This window comes from Oncorhynchus masou, chromosome 28, assembly GCF_036934945.1.
Source record: "Oncorhynchus masou masou isolate Uvic2021 chromosome 28, UVic_Omas_1.1, whole genome shotgun sequence".
Taxonomy (NCBI): Eukaryota; Metazoa; Chordata; class Actinopteri; order Salmoniformes; family Salmonidae; genus Oncorhynchus; species Oncorhynchus masou.
In genome coordinates, this window is record NC_088239.1 from 26,791,875 (window position 1) to 26,811,785 (window position 19,911).

General features: G+C 41.8%; 2 protein-coding genes across 2 annotated transcripts in view; both read right to left on the reverse strand.

The window, feature by feature from the left end:
• The window catches only part of LOC135517441 (SWI/SNF-related matrix-associated actin-dependent regulator of chromatin subfamily D member 3), a 50,479-nt gene extending 39,136 nt beyond the window's left edge, over positions 1 to 11,343 (reverse strand). Inside the window, exon 1 of the mRNA XM_064941735.1 lies at positions 11,109 to 11,343. Within this exon, the coding sequence (XP_064797807.1) occupies positions 11,109 to 11,120 (12 nt within the window). The 5' untranslated portion in view covers positions 11,121 to 11,343. The remainder of the gene's footprint in view (positions 1 to 11,108) is intronic.
• A 1,026-nt stretch (positions 11,344 to 12,369) lies between these two features.
• Positions 12,370 to 19,911, reverse strand: part of LOC135517442 (transcriptional repressor NF-X1-like) — a 33,200-nt gene continuing 25,658 nt past the window's right edge. The window contains exons 13-25 of the mRNA XM_064941739.1: positions 19,110 to 19,192; positions 17,239 to 17,347; positions 16,721 to 16,840; positions 16,458 to 16,537; positions 16,028 to 16,258; positions 15,708 to 15,781; positions 15,459 to 15,557; positions 15,300 to 15,341; positions 15,013 to 15,111; positions 14,694 to 14,760; positions 13,318 to 13,463; positions 12,983 to 13,087; positions 12,370 to 12,838 (exon numbers count right to left, since the gene is read on the reverse strand). Of these exons, the coding sequence (XP_064797811.1) occupies positions 12,763 to 12,838; positions 12,983 to 13,087; positions 13,318 to 13,463; positions 14,694 to 14,760; positions 15,013 to 15,111; positions 15,300 to 15,341; positions 15,459 to 15,557; positions 15,708 to 15,781; positions 16,028 to 16,258; positions 16,458 to 16,537; positions 16,721 to 16,840; positions 17,239 to 17,347; positions 19,110 to 19,192 (1,331 nt within the window). The 3' untranslated portion in view covers positions 12,370 to 12,762. The remainder of the gene's footprint in view (positions 12,839 to 12,982; positions 13,088 to 13,317; positions 13,464 to 14,693; positions 14,761 to 15,012; positions 15,112 to 15,299; positions 15,342 to 15,458; positions 15,558 to 15,707; positions 15,782 to 16,027; positions 16,259 to 16,457; positions 16,538 to 16,720; positions 16,841 to 17,238; positions 17,348 to 19,109; positions 19,193 to 19,911) is intronic.

The window sequence follows — 19,911 nt, forward strand, 5'->3', positions numbered from 1 at the left end:
CGAGTGTTTGCATTTAAATGGGTCGGCCTTGGTGAACTCAGACAGGCTGTCTCAGACACACAGTCACCCGAGCCTTTCCTGCGTCACACCACTGCTCCATGTGCCTTCACTACACAGCACGGCCTGCTAGCATTTAAAAGACAGAAGTACGTTCAAACATCCAGTTGAACATCTCCAAATAAACACTTATGGTAGGATAGTAGTGATTAAGAACACATATATGTAATATTCTGGCAAAGCTGGGTCTTTGCCATCTGTAATTAGGTTAGATAAACATAGTAATTTTGAACTAAAAGTCCAAATTGCATCTCTTTTTTTGTGTGACTGGTGTTGCTGGTGTATAGCCAGTCTACTGAAACTAGACTACAACTAAATACATACATTTAACTGTATGTCCAACCCTGTCTTCTTTGCCCACAGTCCTGTACCACAGTCACAGCCTTCCAAGCCACAGTCTCCTCAGCCACGTCCCCATGTTGGAAGTGATGGAGCCAACTCTATTGTTTGTTGTCAAGACACATACGGCATAGGAGCAAGTTACAGTCTCCCTACTGTATTGTACGACTCGCGCACTATGCTAGCATGTCATTTCTGTACTTTCAAACTTTCAGCATATTTAGCGCTTCCTATCGAGCCCAAGTCTACCAAGCCAATACTGTAGTTCATTTCCTGGGTAACAAAATCTTGGCCCTTCTTTCATACGGCCAGGGCATTCCTTGCCAGCCAAATAAGGAAGTACTCATTGTCCAGATCTCCCTGCAAGTAATCCTAAACACAAAAGCCAAGGACCATTCAATAGGTTTAACTAATATTTGGGAAGAGCAGTACAAATTTGTCAAAGTTTTAACTGAGGGCATAGTTTCAAAGACTTCAAAGACATTTCAGAATTTGAAATGCCTTGAACACAACGACAGAAAGTGGGTCATGGTATGACCAATACCGTGCTTATATTCAGGTACAGTATAAGCCACGCTTTCAAGAAGTTCTGCTGTGAAGCCAAATCATGCCTCAAGAGCAAAAAGCAAAAAGAAAACTATGGGCCCTCGAACAAAACGTTCATCCTACATCTCTCCCTTGTTGGGTTGATGGGTCATCTATCTACTGGTATGCTAGATTCAAGAGAACAAAGAGGGATGGAGAGAAAGGGAAGAAAGGAGGGTGGGGGGAAGAAAGGAGAGGGGTAGATGTAGAGGGGTTCTATTACTGTTCAGCCATCCTTTAAGTGTCCCTTGTGAAAAAAGGGCAGATATTTTAAATGGTACTTTTTCTTTCCCTGCAGACTTGAATGCAGCAGGGAAGACCATCTGACTCCCTCTCAGGGCTTGAGGTAGAGGCTGACCCTAACTACAGATCTAGGACCAGTTTACCTTACTCACAACCCTGACCTTAACCACTCGGTAGATGTGACCTTCAGGGCTAAGGGTCATGCCTCAGCCTCACCTCTCTAAAATAGTATGTGCCACACCTCTTATGTACATAGACAACAACACTGAAACCAAGCTGACACCATCTTTACGAAGTTAGTGCTTTGTCTTGAGGTAAGGTTTTCTCCCTAACACTTGTAAGCTACATAAGCAGTTGCAACCCGTTTTCCAATGAAAATGTTTCGGCAGAGCCACAGTAACGCCCCACATTGCAAGGTGAAATGCTAACACTGCACGTGGGACAGTGCAGAAGCCACACATTCCAACAGGGTTATAGCATGGAAATCCATTGTTTTTCTTTGTCTGGATGGAATCTAAGCACAAGGGAGAATGAAATGCCGTGCATATACAGTACCAGTCAAAAGTTTGGAAACACCTATTAATTTAAGGGTATTACTATATTTGTACTATTATTGTAGAATAATAGTGAAGACATCAAAACTATGAAATAACACATATGGAATCACGTAGTAAGCAAACAAGTTTTAAACAAATCAAAATATATTTTATATTTGAGATACTTCAAAGTAGCCACCCTTTGCCTTGATGACAGCTTTGCAACCTTTTGGCATTCTCTCAACCAGCTTCACCTGGAATGCTTTTCCAACAATCTTGAAGGAGTTCCTACATATGCTGAGCACTTGTTGGCTGTTTTCCCTTCTTTTCTGCAGTCCAACTCATCTCAATTGGGTTGAGGTCGGATGATTGTGGAGGACAGGTCATCTGATGCAGCACTCCATCACTCTCCTTCTTGGCCAAATAGCCCTTACACAGCCTGGAGGTGGGTTGGGTCATTGTCCTGTTGAAAAACAAATTATAGTCCCACCCAGCGCAAACCAGACAGGATGGCTTATCACTGCAGAATCCTGTGGTAGTCATGTTGGTTAAGTGTGCCTTGAATTCTAAATAAATCACAGACAGTGTCAACAGCAAAGCATCCGGCACCATCACACCTCCTCCTCCATGCTTCATGGTGGGACCACACATGCAGAGATCATCCGTTCATCTACTCTGCGTCTCACAAAGACAAGGCGATTGAAACCAAAAATCTCAAATCAGACCAAAGGACAGATTTCCACCGATCTAATGTCTATTGCTCGTGTTTCTTGGCCCAAGCAAGTCTCTTCTTCTTATTGGTGTCCTTTAGTAGTGGTTTATTTGCTGAAATTCGACCATGAAGGCCTGATTCACAGTCTCCTCTGAGCAGTTGATGTTGAGATGTGTCTGTTACATGAAATCTGTGAAGCATTTATTTTGGCTGCAATTTCTGAGGCTGGTAACTCTAATGAACTTATCCTCTGTAGCAGAGGTAACTCTGGGTCTTCCATTCCTGTGGCGGTCCTCATAAGAGCCAGTTTCATTATATCGCTTGATGCTTTTTGTAACTGCACCTGAAGCAACTTAAGGTTCTTGAAATGTTCCACATTAACTGTCTTTCATGTCTTAAAGTATGATTGACTGTCATATCTCTTTGCTTATTTGAGCTGTTCTTGCCATAATAAGGACTTAGTCTTTTACCAAATAGGGCTATCAAATCAAATCACATTTTATTTGTCACATGCGCCGAATACAACAGGTGTAGACCTTACCGTGAAATGCTTACTTACAAGCCCTTAACCAACAATGCAATTCAAGAAATGGAGTTAATAAAATATTTACTAAATAAACTAAGGTAAAAAAATATCAAATAAAAAAGTAACACAATAAATGTACATAACAATAGGAGGCTATATACAGGGTTACCGGTACTGAGTCAATGTGCGGGGGTACAGGTTAGTCGAAGTCATTTGTAAAGTGACTATGCATAGATAAACAGCGAGTAGCAGCAGTGTAAAAACAAGGGGGGGTCAATGTAAATAGTCCGGGTGGATTAATTGTTCAGCTATCTTCTGTATACCAAACCTACATTGTCACAACACAACTGATTTGGCTCAAACACATTAAAGAAGGAAAGAAATTCCACAAATGAACTTTTAACAAGGCACACCTGTTAATTGAAATGCATTCCAGATGACTACCTCATGAAGCTGGTTGAGAGAATGCCAAGAGCGTGCAAAGCTGTCACCAAGGCAAAGGGTGGCTACTTTGAAGAATCTCAAATATAAAATATATTTACATTTGTTTAACACTTTTTTAGTCCCTACATGATTCCATGTGTTATTTCATAGTGTTGATGTCTTCACTACTATTCTACAATGTAGAAAATAGCAAAAATAAAGAATAACCCTTGAATGATGAGTAGGTGTGTCCAAACTTTTGATGGTACTGTATATCACCAAAATGTATTGGATGGAAAACTTCAGTACAACCACAGCCGTTGCTTGTAATAATGCACGAGTTTGGATATTGAATTATAAAGCTGTAAACTGAATAACTCTCTAACTGACTTGATTTGTAGCAAAAGAGGACAAATGATGGTCAAGACAAATGCCACCACTAGCCTATATTCACACAACAAATCTAGTCCTCAGTGTTTTGCTGGAAGACCAAGTGAAAGTGCCTTATATCTCACACATACAGGCAACCGCCAAAATAAAGGAAACACCAACATAAAGCGTCTTAATAGGGTGTTGGGCCACCACGAGCCAGATCATCTTCAATGCAGCTTGGCATCGATTCTACAAGTGCCTGGAGCTCTATTGGAGGGATGCGACACTATTCTTCCACAAGAAATTCCATCATTTGGTGTTTTGTTGATGGAAAACGCTGCCGCAGATGCCGCTCCAGAGTCTCCCATAAATGTTCAATTGGGTTAAGATTTGGTGACTGACACGGCCATGGCATACATCGTTTTCATGCTCATGAAACCATTCAGTGACTACTCGTGCCCTGTTGACGGGGGGCATTGTAATCTTATGAGGGCATAGCCATGGTAGCCAAAATAATGGGCAAAAATAATGGCATGATGGGATGTTAATTCCTGAATTAACTCAGGAACCACAAATGTGTGGAAGCACCTGCTTTCAATATACTTTGTATCCCTCATTTAGTGAAGTGTTTCCATTATTTGGGCAGTTACCTGTAGCTACTCCTAGCACTATCCTCACAATGAGTACCACCATTACTTGATTAGTATAGAAGCATTAGTGTTTGAGTTTTAAAATAATCCCAACACATTGCACAGATAATCAAATACCCCTGCATACTGTAGATATATATATACACACACCATTGTGACACAGAGTTGTCATAATGTTTCAGCAAATGTACATTACGCCAGGGGTGTTGGTAGACACAATGTAAGTAAGTTGATTTATGTCCCTCTAACTGCCCTGAATGCCTCTCATGATCCTACAGCTATTGTATGCAGTAATCATGTGCCTATGAACCAGATTTATACTGTCAGGACTGAGCCGGTGTGCTCTAGGAGGAAGTCCACTGTGTGCAGCTCACCCTGCACTAAACATAAATAACATGAGCATATCTACTTCTGCTAAGCTTCCCAGTAAAGCAATAAAATCAAGTAAGCGTCCCAAAAGAAAAGTGCTCAAAATAGCCCATGTAAACATATGTAGCTTAAGAAACATGGTTCATGAAATGAATAATTTGCTAGTAACAGATGACATTCATATTCTGATTATCTCGAAACTCACTCAGATAATACACTTGAAGATACAGTGATAGCAGTACAAGGTTATAAGATTTACAGAAAATAAAGAAATGCCAAATGTGGAAGTGTTGCTAATTATATTCAGAACCACATTCCTGTAAAGATTAGAGGATCTCATGCCTAATACTGTGAAAGTAATATGGATACAGGTTCATTTGCCTCACCTAAAGCCCATTCTGGTGGGAAGCTGCTATAGATCACCTAGTGCTAACATCTGGATACCATGTGAAATGCTTGATAATGTATGTGATATCAACAGAGAGGTATATTTTCTGGGTGATTTAAATATTGACTGGCTGTCATCAAGCTGCCCACTCAAGAAAAAGCTTCAAACTGTAACCAGTGCCTGCAACCTGGTTCAGGTTATCAGTCAATTAACCAGGATAGTTACAAACAGCACAGGAATGAAATCATCAACATATATTGATCACATCTTTACTAATGCAGCAGAAATTAGCTTGAGATCAGTATCCAGATCCAGCAGATGTAGTGATCACAATATAGTAACCATATCTAGGAAAACCAAAGTTCCAAAAGCTGGGCCTAATATAGTGTATAAGGAGGTCGTACAATAAGTTTTGTAGTGATTCCTATATTGTTGATGTAAAAAATATTTGTTGGTCCGTGGTGTGTAATGAGGAGCAAACAGACATTGCACTTGACACATTTGTGAAATTGTTTATTCCAGTTACTAATAAGCATGCACCTAATAAGAAAATGACTGTAAAAACTGTTAAATTGATAAAGAATTGGAAAATTGTATGGTTGAGAGGGATGAAGCAAAATGAATGGCAAATAAGTCTGGCTGCACAAACGATTGGCAAACGTATTGCAAATTGAGAAATCATGTGACTAATGTGACTAAATTGAATAAAAAGAATAAGAACCTACACTATGAAACAAAGATAAATTACATAAAGAATAATAGTAAAAAGCTTTGGAGCATCTTAAATGACATTTTGGGGAAAAAGGCAAACTCAGCTCCATCATTCATTGAATCAGATGGCTCATTCATCACAAATCCAACTGATATTGCCAACTACTTTCATTATTTTGTAATTGGCAAGATAAGTAAACTTAAGCATGACATGCAACAAACGCTGACACTACACAGTGCCTTGCAAAAGTATTCATCCCTTTGGCGTTTTTCCTATTTTGTTGCATTACAAACTGTAATTGAAATTGATTTTTATTTGGATTTCATGTAACGGACATACAGAAAATAGTCCAAATTGGTGAAGTGAAATGAAAAAAATTACTTGTTTCAACAAATTAAAAAAAATAAAAAACTGAAAAGTGATGTGTGCATATGTATTCACCCCCTTTGCTATGAAGCCCCTAAATAAGATCTGGTGCAACCAATTACCTTTAGAAGTCACATAATTAGATAGATAAAGTCCAGCTGTGTGTAATCTGAGTGTCACATGATCTCAGTATACATACACCTGTTCTGAAAGGCCCCAGAGTCTGCAACACCACAAAGCAAGGGGCACCACTAAGCAAGCGGCACCATGAAGACCAAGGAGCTCCGCAAACAGGTTAGGGACAAAGTTGTGGAGAAGTACAGATCAGGGATGGGTTATAAAAAAATATCAGAAACTTTGAACATCCCACAGAGCACCATTAAATACATTATTAAAAAAATGGAAAGAATTTGGCACCATAACAAACCCTCTAATAGAGGGCCGCCCACCAAAACTCACGGACCAAGCAAGGAGAGCATTAATCAGAGAGGCAACAATGAGACCAAGGATAACCCTGAAGTAGCTGCAAAGCTCCACAGCGGAGATTGGAGTATCTGTCCATAGTACCACTTTAAGCCGTACACGCCACAGAGCTGGGCTTTACGGAAGAGTGGCCAGAAAAAAGCCATTGCTTAAAGAAAAAATAAGCAAACACATTTGGTGTTCGCCAAAAGACATGTGGGAGACTCCCCAAACATATGGAAGAAGGTACTCTGGTCAGATGAGACTAAAATGTAGCTTTTTGACCATCAGGGAAAAGGCTATGTCTGGCGCAAACCAAACACCTCTCATCACCCCGAGAACAGTGAAGCATGGTGGTGACAGCATCATGCTGTGGGGATGTTTTCATTCGGCAGGGACTGGGAAACTGATCAGAATTGAATGAATGATGGATGGAGCTAAATACAGGGAAATTCTTGAGGGAAACCTGTTTCAGTCTTCCAGAGATTTGAGACTGGGACGGAGGTTCACCTTCCAGAGGGACAATGACCTGAAGCATACTGCTAAAGCAACACTTGAGTGGTTTAAGGGCAAACATCTAAATGTCTTGGAATGGCATAGTCAAAGCCCATACCTCAATCTAATTGAGAATCTGTGGAATACACTTAAAGATGGCTGTACACCAGCGGAACCCATCCAACTTGAAGGAGCTGGAGCAGTTTTGCCTTGAAGAATGTCAAAACTCCCAGTGGCTAGATGTGCCAAGCTTCTAGAGACATGCCCCAACAGACTTGCAGCTGTAACTGCCGCAAAAGGTGGCTCTACAAAGTAATGACTTTGGGGGGGGGGGGGGGGGGTGAATAGTTATGCATGCTCAAGTTCTGTTTTTTTGTCTTATTTCGCTATAAAACATATTTTGCATCTTCAAAGTGGTAGGCATGTTGTGCAAATCAAATGATACAAACCCCCCCAAAATCTATTTTAATTCCAGATTGTAAGGCAAAAAAATAGGAAAAATGCCAAGGGGGGTGAATACTTTCGCAAGCCACTGTATGTCTGACCAAATTATGAAAGACAAGCATTGTAATTTTGAATTACTTAAAGTGACAACTTGGATGGACAATTGCTGAGGATAATAGCGGACGATATTGCCACTCCTATTTGCCATATTTTCAATTTAAGCCTACTAGAAAGTGTTCGTCCTCAGGCTTGGAGAGAAGCAAATGTCGTTCCGATTCCTAAGAATAGTAAAGCTCCCTTTACTGGCTATAGCCTGCCAATCAGCCTGTTACCAACCCTAACTAAACTTTTTGAAAAAATTGTGTTTGACCATATACAATGGTATTTTACAGTAAACACATTGACATCAAACGTTTTCAGCATGCTTATAGGGAAGGACATTCAACAAGCACAGCACTTACACAAATGACTGATGGTTGGCTGAGAGAAATTGATGATAAAAAGATTCTGTGGACTGTTTTGTAAGACTTCAGTGCGGCTTTTGACATTATCGATCATAGTCTGCTGCTGCTGTTATGGCTTTACACCCCCTGCTATATTGTGGATAAAGAGTCACCTGTCTAACAGAATACAAAGGGTGTTTTTTAATGGAAGCCTCTCCAACATAATCCAGGAAGAATCAGGAAATCCCCAGGGCAGCTGTCTAGGACCATTACTTTTTTCAATCTTTACTAATGACATGCCACTGGCTTTGAGTAAAGCCATTGTGTCTATGTATGCGGATGACTCAACACGATACATGTCAGCTACTACAGCGACTGAAATGACTGCAACACTTAAAGAGTTGCAGTTAGTTTCAGAGTGGGTGGCAAGGAATAAGTTAGTCCTAAATATTTCTAAAACTAAAAGCATTGTATTTGGGACAAATCATTCACTAAACCTCAACTAAATCTTGTATGAAATAATGCAGAAATTGAGCATGTTGAGGTGACTAAACTGCTTGGCATAACCCTGGATTGTAAACTGTCATTGTCAAAACATATTGACGGGGAGAAGTCTGTCCATAATAAAGCGCTGCTCTACTTTCTTAACAGCACTATTACTATTAACAAAGCAGGTCCTAGAGGCTCTAGTTTTGTCGCACCAGTAGCTAAGACGGGGAGAAGTCTGTCCATAATAAAGCGCTGCTCTACTTTCTTAACAGCACTATTAACAAAGCAGGTCCTACAGACTCTAGTTTTGTCGCACCTGGACTACTGTTCAGTCATGTGGTCAGGTGCCACAAAAAGGGAGAGGAAAATTGCAATTGGCTCAGAACAGGGCAGCACGGCTGGCCCTGGGATGTACATAGGGAGCTAATATTAATAATGTGCAAGTCAATCTCTCCTGGCTCAAAGTGGAAGAGCGATTGACTTCATCACTACTTGTATTTGAGAAGTATTGACATGTTGAATTCACCGAGCTGTCTTTTTGAACTACTGGTGCACAGCTCGGACAACCAGGCATACCCCACAAGATATGCCATCAGAGGTCTCTTCACAGTCCCCAAGTCCAGAACAGACTATGGTACTACATAGAGCCATGACTACATGGAACTCTACTCCACATCAGGTAACTGTTGCAAGCAGTAAAATTAGACCTAAAAAAAAGAGATCAAAATATGCCTTATGGAACAGCAGGCACTATGGAGCAACACAAACATAGGCACAGACACATGCATACACACACGATAACATACGCACTATACACACACGTACAAAATAGATTTTGTACTGTAGATATGTGGCAGTGGTGGAGTAGGGGCCTGAGGGCACACAGTGTGTTGTGAAATCTATGAATACATTTTTATGTTTTTAAAATTGTATAAACCGCCTTAATTTTGCTGGACCCCAGATCTATAATAAATCATAATAATAGAGAGGAGTTTGAGTCTCTGTTCCAAAACTTTTCATAAGACTCACTGCATCCATGCAGAAGGCTTCTGAAGCCAGAATGCTATAGTGCATTCCACACGTCACTGTCTCTGCAAACACCACTGAGCCACAGGCAAGGGAAAGTCTTGCATAGAGGCCTAACGAACTACCACCCCCTCACATCACTATCACTAAACCAACACAATCCTAACAGGATTAAGAGGCCAACCTGCAAATATAAAATATAGGTTGTATACATGTTGTAGTATCGTGTTCTAGTATATTGGCTTATGTTGTTTCAAAAATATAAAGTTATTTTTTTTGGCCTACCACTACAGCTGAGAAATACTGTATACCACCAACCATAAAGAACTGGATCATAAACTTGAGATAATTCCCAGAGCAGTGGGTTAAATTACTTACTGACCCATAGTGGTCCCACTTTATATTAAGTTCCCAAAAACCACAGGCAGTTTAGGTACAGTGAAATAACAATTGTTACACAGTACGTATTACATAGAACTGTCATATGTTTGTGGTATACATAATCCCAAGCATTTGTAAACTGAATATTCTAATATAAAACACTAACTACATAGTGAGGGGGTGTGAAAACACAACTAATTTAGGTTTGTTTACAAATCAAATGAATATTAAAAAGTGTAATAGTTGTGTATTGTTTAATTACACAACCTACAAACATGGCAATAAGTAGCCTACAACCTTGGTTTTACACTGTAATTATAATGTACCATTTATGTAGCTACACTGTAAATAGGTTTTAGGACACTGGATGTAGCGTGGGAATTGTATTCATATAACACAACAAATAAAGGCCATGTCAATTTCGTCTAACCTATTTTATAGCCATAGGGCATAGGTAGAAGAGAGCAGTGGAGTGAGAGTCATTTCACACTTTTGTTGTTCTACATGCGGCAAACAGGGAAGGGGAGTGAGTGCTGTCTGTCGGTCTACTCTCTGGTCCGATACAGTGTGCATCTCCTTTATTGCTGCTTTAAGTGTCTATTTCTTAGACCAGTCAAGGTTAACAAGCCAGCCGTGTCTGCAACGGCTGAAAACGGGGCGGGGTGTAGGTTCAGGGGAGGGGTGAGGTGAGGTGCAGGCTACAACTATTGTATAGCCTTGTATAATTAAGTATGGGATGCACTGATGCAAACAGTTTACATGCGGTAGGATTGTCAATTTTCACGTTTAAATAAAAATACATAGATCGCAATTTTCAAGGAATAAACAAAGAAATCAAAGGGTAGCTTCAACAATTCCTCAAAAGATTTTCAGATACACAAACTAGACCCAGTCGAGAAACTCCCGTGCGCACTAATCCGGCTGGCAATGCGCCTTCTGATTCCGTGGGCTGCGGAGCGCAGAATGGAGCTCTATAATGGTGGAAAACATTTTTCTCTCACTATGCAGGGGTGAAGCACTGAGCACATACTATAAAAGAAAACGAATGTCAAAACAATATAAAACCGTGTGCTGCGGGCACAACTCTTACCTTTCTCTCCATTTCTCAGATCCAGTCCGAGCACTCAAGGCAAACTGTAATGTTTCTAAAGATCTGTCCGATGTTCACTCGTGAACTTGCTCACGGCTTCCAGTAGCGACTCTCGACCACTCTCTCATTAGGTAGACTGGTACATCGGCGACTGTAGACACAGGGGACGCAGTCTCGGGGATGGAGCCGGGTCTGGTGATTCTTAGTTCGGTTCAAGAAGCGCAGGCGCGGGCTCTGCTGGAGACGGGATACAATAAAAAAATTGGACTAGCAGGGGAGTGTCATCAAATTACCAATTCTACCGTTGAAATACACTGTCTGCCCACCAATATTTCACAAAGGATGCTAAACCGTTATGGAATAGTCTTCTATATGGTCGGGTTGCAACCTGGTCTCATACCGTTTTGTATTATTCTGTACGTATTGCTGAAAGACTCCATTTAGTATATGTTACATATGACAGATGCTTACTTAAGCAAAAACTAAAGTAGGGTGGTTGGTCGGGGTAGATGATTGCTAGCGCGAACGTCTACTAACCTAAAGGTTGCGAGCTCAAATCTCATCATGGACAACTTTAGCATTTCAGCAACTTTCCAACTACTTACTACCTGTTAGCTCCTTTGCATGTTAGCTAACCCTCCCCCTTTAACCTAATTCCTAAACTTAACCCTTACCTTAATTCCTACCCTAGCTAACTTTAGCCACCTAGCTAGAATTCCTAACATATACTTTTGCAAAATCGTAACATTTTGCAATTTCGTAGCACAATGTACGTTTTGCAAACACATAAAATATTGTATATTTGCAACATAATGCGAATGGTAATTCATAATAGATCATAGAAGATGGGTGATGGCATCCACAATTTAATACACACAATACAAAACATATACTAATGGAGTATCTTGAATTTACTTACAGAATAATACAAAATGCTCTGAGACCAGGTTGATGAAAAAGGCACAAAGGATAAGGATATGCCTGCAGCCGTTTTTTGAAAGATGCAGGGCTGTTAAAATCCTGCCCCTTCAATCACCTGGGCATCATTATGTAATAGTTCATATACTGGTAGTTAAATGCAATCCAGTTGATGTCCAAAAGTACCAACACATAATATACTTTAAAGACAGTATCCTAAGATTATAGCATATAATAAACCTTCAATCTCAAAATACCTCAATGTAGTAGTACCTTGTATAGTATCTGTAACAATGTTAGAGCAGGTTCTCTGCAATATATCAGCAAGTAAAGTATCAACAAACCCATTGAAAAATTGCTTTATTGAAATAAGGTGTATGGTACGTCCCCTCGTAGAATACAACATACTGGTAGTCCTGCATTGAGAACAAGTGAAAATTGCTACCTATAAAAACACAATCAATTATTATTTTCAAAGTCTGGAGTACGCATTTGCGGGAAGAAAGCACTAATGCCACCGAACAATGTTCATGGCACCGTTTCAAACGTAACACTTTTTATATGGTTACAAATCCCAAATACTTATGTAGTGACACGTGTTGGCCTTCAAGAGAAAAATAACCTAAATGAGGGAGGGGAAATAGCATCACAGATTTCCAAAAATCGACGGACCGCAGACGCATTCTTAGTTTAGTATGATTGTTACATCATGCGGCTTGCTTCTTTTGTGCCTTTATTAATCCTGGACATCGAAGTAGTCAATCACCGGCTCTTCTTTGACTGCCTTGGACCAGCTGCTCACACTGTCAGCCCTGATGTCAAAAACAATAAACACAGTTAAATAGCTAGTTACAAGTCATTGGGACATTATGAGAGGACACAAACTAAGAACCATTTTTGTGTGTTTGTGGCGTGACTATATGGGACGTTTTGTGAGTGCAAAGACCCAGGCTTACTTGCTGCTATGTTTGATATGGGCAATGGGTGGAGGAGCCCTCGGGATCCCAGTGTCTCTCTCCATCAGGGAGGTCAGGGTTGAGTTAGGACAGGCAGACTTCCCCCTGCACACAGCAAGAAGCACAAAGACGGAGCACATCCTCAGAATGACTTCACATCTTTTGGTCAGTTGTTCACAATACACGTCTATTCATACAAAATATAACCAGCTGATACAGTTGCACAGACAGTAATACGTAGTCTTTTTCAAGTTATAACAGAAATGTGTCTACTTTGAGATAGTCAGAGTGTAACTTGCCTTACTAAAGAAAGGTTTTCCTGTTGAGGTGTTTACCTGATGGCGGTGATGACTACGTTGCGTTTGGGCTCGCTGTCGTAGCTCACACTCTCCACGTTGTAGGCCTCAGCCAGCTCGTGGACTAGCTTCCTGTGCTCCCGGTTCATAGGGGGGAAGCAGTGGCTCCTTTTGGACTGTTTACCCTGCAAACAGGTTCCACACAGTCACTCAGACTTCATGTTTCCACTATGAAAGATTGTTCCGAGTTACCCATTTAAGGTTTAAATAAAAACATTTGCATTTCCACTCAGTTCATGACATTTTGTCCTAAACATTGCAAGCTAACGGAGCCATTTCACTTGACGTTACGCCGACTAAATTTGTATTTTTCAAATGTTTTCAGAACCAAAAGGGATAACCGACGACAAATTGAACCCATTGCGGACATTATCAAGACCCATCATAATAACCAAGGACATTCAAATGTGTTTCAAGCCTTTCTAGCACTCCAACTAAGTGGACCAGAAGCTTTTAGCCAAATTCAGTCTCAATGCAAATTGAACATCCTCTGGTAAGCTGGAAGTGGTTTAGGGAAACGCAGTCATGTATAGGAAAATGCTGGCCCTGCATTAAGTGTTCCAATCTTGCCCCATTACATCTAATTGCTCTAAGGTAATGCTCTTAATACATTGTTCTCTGTTAAAGAGGTGGGTGACATTTCACTTGGGAAAAAGGCGTCTTTATTCCTATACCTGTACTTCTCGAAGGTCAAATCAATTCTTATTTGTCACATGCACCAAATGCAACAGTTGTAGCAACCATGAAATTCAGTTCTAATAAAGAGTTAAGAAAATATTTACAAAATTAACTAAAAGTTAAAAAATGAACACAAAATAACAATAACGAGGCTATATACAGGGGAGTACATGTTATTCAAGGTAATATGTACATGTAGGTAGGGGTAAAGTGACTATGTTTAGATAATAAACAGCAAGTAGCAGCATTGTAAAAAATAAAATGGGGGGGGACCTAGACTTGGCTCTCCTGTACTGCTTGCCGTGCGAACGGTCTATGACTTGGGTAGCTGGAGTTTTTGACAATTTTTTGGGCATTCCTCTGACACCACCTAGTATATAGGTCCTGGATGGCAGGAAACTTGGCCCCAGTGATGTACTGGGCCATATGCACTGCCCTCTGTATTGTTTTACAGTCAGATGCCAAGCAGTTGCCATATCAGGTGGTGATACAACTGGTCAGGATGCTCTCGATGGTGCAGCTGTTAGAAGTTTTTGAGGATCTGTGTAATTCTGTGTGAAAATCACCCTATTCCCTATTTAGTGCACCACTTTTGACCAGGCCACATAGGGTTTTGGTCAAATGTAGTGCACTATTATCGGAAATAGGGTCCCAAATCATGTCTATTAGTCCCTTACCTTGCTGGTCAGCTCAACCAGATTCTTGATCTCCTCTTCTATCTCGCTGACAAACTTAAAATCTTTTCTAAAATGTGAAAAATACAGAAATGATGTGATCGTGGTAAATATTATCCATCAATGAAAATGTGAAAACATGTCTCAAAAAGGACACCGGTCGTGGCTCGAAGTAAATAGGCGCCATACATTCGCCTTCAATTGGGAAATATAAGCACCACAACAACATGCACACGGACACTAGAGTATTTGAAAACGCAGTCTTTGTGGTGAACTTTGACCTTGGCATGCAGTGAAAATACTCTATGTATTGGTACACCACCTGGCATCAACTCTGAGGCTGTCACTGTACGTTGAGGATGAGGAGCGCATATTGAAGGGGTCCACTGACGGGTCAATCTGCAGGGCCTCAGCCAATCGCCTGTCAGGACACAGACACACACAGGCAGACAAAAGGTCCACAGATCGAAAGACAGGAGAAGGCTCTCAAGTAGACAGCACATTGAAGGAAACAAATCAAGTTGACAGCCAAAAGCTGTGCATTTTAAAATGTCACGAGAGCTACAAATAGTAACTGTGTGCGTGTGGAGTAGCAATGTAACAACTGACCTGTTCCTTTCCAGTGCAGCACACCCCTCGTCACACTCCAACCTGAGCCAGAACACGCATTAAAATAAGCAATATATGGCACGCTCATATTTAGTAGAACGTGATTTACTGGAAGTGTTTTATGCTGTAAGTTTGGAATCAGGTTTGGTCCCATCTTACTTGGTGTGTTTCATCTCCTTCTTAGTGATAAGACCCATGTCTACAGAGTCACCCAGCTGCATGTCAGACAGCTTACTGGCCATGGCAATGGCTGCATACCTACAGAACAGGGACACACATCTAGTTACGACACACGCGGTCAAGTTCTGAAAAGATCGTGAGGGAATAAGAGCAAACTGGTTTAGAGCACGCGTTCAGATAGATCTAGAAACCATTGATTCTATTGTAGAAGAACCCAAGCACACCAACCTCTGATGGGCACTGGCTGCTTCCGTGCACACCACTGTTTCCTTTCTCCGACCGCAGTCGCACTGTAGCGCCACCTGTGGGACAGAGGTGGAAATTGACAAACGCTGGCCACAAGAAGACTTCTGCTGCAGTCCAACAATGCTGCCTGCGTTCCATCTCCGTGTCTGCTCCATGTGCCCAGTATTTGAAGAGTTACGGTCTTTGTTTACTGTCACCCTAGATGTAGTGCAGTCTCTAAGGCACAGGGTTAACACATATTTCATTTAGCCTTGATTTAAAAATCACTCGAGTCACTTGGGTGAACATCTCGTTTTTTGTACCTTGGCAGTGCAGGTGCTGCCCGGGCAGCTGGTGCCCTTGTGGCAAGGGGCGTTGCAGGGGTGGCCACAGTTGGGCCGGGGCAGCAGGCAGGGCTGGCGGCAGACGCCCTCGGCCAAACACTCGGCCCGGTGACAGATGCGGCGGCAGCGGTGGAGGTCACACAGCAGAACCTTGTTGCAGGCCAGGCCACAGGAGATGTCCTGAAGGTGGCACGGGATGTTGCTCCTTCGCTGCGGGGGGGGGGGGGAGGGGGCGGTTTTAGTGGACGGGTCGTGACTATGGGCGAGTCCCAAATGGCACCCGATATAGTGCACTACTTTTGACCAGGGCCAGTAGGGAACAGGGTTCCATTTGGGACGCACCGTATGCCTTTAAAAAGAGGCGCAGGTTTGAAGGTTAGGTAGAGGCGGCTAACATCAGCGACGTTACCTCATGCTTTCCCATGCACCACTTCTGAGTGAGGTAGGTACAGGGTGGGCACTTCTCCTCACTGTGGCAGTTGTGGAACACTGAGGACAAAGAAAAAGTATGAGACCATGAGGAATAAACATTTGCAGACGGTTTTGTCAGAGACGGTAAAATAGATGTCATGATTCCTAAATGTACATGTATATGAATATATATTTCTGCTCTCCAATAAAGCACATTTGAAACTAAGTGAAAAAGCAGTAGTCCCTACTGCAAGGTTTTACCTGGGTGGTCACACTCGTGCCTCCTGGTACACGGGTTCTTACACTCTGGGGGCTTGGTGCCACAGGCGATGGGGGGGAACAGGACACTCACCCCACAGTGGCACGCCAGCTCATCAAAACCTATACACATGAAACAGGCAGAGACTCAGAGGGACGTGGCCTATGAGAACCGACTATGTCTGGGGTGAGACTTTGCGAATGAGGCCATGCGATCTCAATGATCGAGCAATAACGTACCGTATCACGCCAACTAAACACATGTTGGATGTTAAGAGGATACTACAGTAAGTGTACATTTGACTGAAGTGGAAGTTAAGAATCGCCCCCAACAGTCCACTGGTATAGCAAATGGCCTTCTAGGAAGTGCACTAGACTTAAGATAAGATGAGGAACATTTGAACTACAAAGAATCCCAAAGCCCGGGTAAAATGTGTCAATTGACTGGCATCTGTGCTGCATCTGCTGGCATGTGAACATCTGTGTTGGCAGTGCCACTGGGATCTCTGATTGGAACTCACTGGTTTGCCAGCATGGTTGGCAGTTCCCACGGTGACAGAGCTCTTGGCAGCGGTGGAGGCCACAGTTGAGCTTGTAGCCACAGATCAGAGAGCACTTGTGTTCCGCACCCTAGGGGGAGGGGGGACATACTGTATGTCAGTGTGACAAGTTAGATAGTAGGTAGGGGGGTGCAGTGCCTTCGGAAAGTATTCCGACCATTGACTTTCTCCATAATTTGTTAAGTTACAGCCTTATTCGAAAATGTATTAAATTGTTCATTTTTTACATCAAACTTCACACAATACCTAATAATGACAAAGCAGAAACAGGTTTTTAGAAATGTGTTCATTTATACAAAAAATTAAACTGAAATATCACATTTACATAAGTATTCAGATCCTTTACTCAGTTCTTTGCTGAAGCACCTTTGGCAGCGATTACAGCATCGAGACTTCTTGGGTATGACGCTACAAGCCTGGCACATCTGTATTTGGGAGTTTCTCCCATTCTTCTCTGCAGATCCTTTCAAGCTCTGTCAGGTTGGATGGGAAGCATTGCTGCACAGCTATTTTCAGGTCTCTCCAGAGAGGTTTGATTGGGTTCAAGTCCGGGCTCTGGCTGGGCCACTCATGGACATTCAGAGACTCATCTCCTGTGTTGTCTTGGCTGAGTGCTTAGGGTCGTTGTCCTGTTGGAATGTGAACCTTTCATCCCAGTCTGAGGTCCTGAGCACTCTGGAGCAGGTTTTCATCAAGGTCTGTTTATCTTTGCCTCGATCCTGACTAGTCTCCCAGTCCCTGCCAATGAAAAACATTCCCACAGCATGATGCTACCACCACCATGCTTCACGTAGGGATGGTGCCAGGTTTCCTACAGACATGACGCTTGGCATTCAGGCCAGAGTTCAATCTTGGTTTCACCAAACCAGAGAAGTTTGTTTCTCATGGTCAGAGAGTCTTTAGGTTCCTTTGAGCAAACTCCAACCGGGTTGTCATGTGCCTTTTACTGAGGAGTGACTTCAATCTTGCCACTACCATAAAGGCCTGATTGGTGGAGTGCTGCAGAGATAGGAGAACCTTCCAGAAGGACAACCATCTCCACAGAGGAACTCTAGAGTTCTGTTAAAGTGACCATCAGTTTCTTGGACACCTCCCCTCCTCCAATTGCTCAGTTTAACCGGACAGCCAGCTCTAGGACGAGTCTAGGTGATTCCAAACTTGTTCCATTTAAGAATGATGGAGGCCACTGTGTTCTTGAGGACCTTCAATGCTGCAGACATTTGTTGGTGTCCTTCCCCAGATCTGTGCCACCACACAATCCTGTCTCGGAGCTCTAAGGACAATTCCTTCAACCTCATGCTTGGTTTTTGCTCTGAAATGTACTGTCAACTGTGGGACCTTCTTTAGACAGGTGTGTGCCTTTCCAAATCATGTCCAATCAATGGAATTTACGACAGGTGGACTTTAATCAAGTTGTAGAAACATCATGGATGATCAAGGGAAACAGGATGCACCTGAGCTCAATTTCGAGTCTCATAGCAAAAGGTCTGAATACTTATGCAAATAAGGTATCCGTTTTTTTCTTCCTAATACATTTGCAAACATTTCTAAAAACCTGTTTTCGCTTTGTCATTATAGAGAATTGTGCGTAGATTGCTGAGGATTTTTTTTTTTTTTTTTTAAATCAATTTTAAAATAAGGCTGTAACATAACAAAATGTGGAAAAAGTCAAGGGATCTGAATACTTTCCAAAGGCAATGTATGTCAGTGATTCACCAGTTCAGCTAATTAGAGTATGACTTGTGGCTTTACCTAATGACTGTGTCCTTTCATAACTGGGTGACACACACACGAACGTGCCGCACGCACAAACACGCCTTTTGGTTACTCACCACACAGCACAGCTCGCCACATTTGTGTCGGCCACAGGAGCGTTTTTTGAGGCAGCGCTTCTCACAAGTAAAAACCAGTCCATCTAGAATTGGGAGGAAAGGAAAGAGACTTAACCTCTGAACTCTAGGGGCAGTATTTCATTTTTGGATAAAAAAACGTTCCCGTTTTAAACAAGATATTTTGTCACGAAAAGATGCTCGACTAGGCATATAATTGACAGCTTTGGAAAGAAAACACTGACGTTTCCAAAACTGCAAATATATTATCTGTGAGTGCCACAGAACTGATGCTACAGGCGAAACCAAGATGAAACTTCAAACAGGAAATGAGCAAAATTTTTGAAGCGCTGTTTTCCAATGTCTCCTTATATGGCTGTGAATGCGCAAGGAGAGAGCCCACAATTTCTGCCGTTTCCCCAAGGTGTCTGCAGCATTGTGACGTATTTGTAGGCATATCATTGGAAGATTGACCATAAGAGACCACATTTACCAGGTGTCCGCCCGGTGTCCTGCGTCGAAATTGGTGCGTAAACCACAGCTGCAAGTATTTTTCCATTTAATTCAGAGAAGAAAGCAGACTTCCACGAACGATATATCAATGAAGAGATATGTGAAAAACACCTTGAGGATTGATTCTAAACTACGTTTGCCATGTTTCAGTTGATATTATGGAGTTAATTTGGAAAAAAGTTTGGCGTTTTGGTGACTGAATTTTCGTTTTTTTTTTGGTAGCCAAAAGTGATGTACAAAACGGAGCATTTTTCTCCTACACAAAGAATCTTTCAGGAAAAACTGAACATTT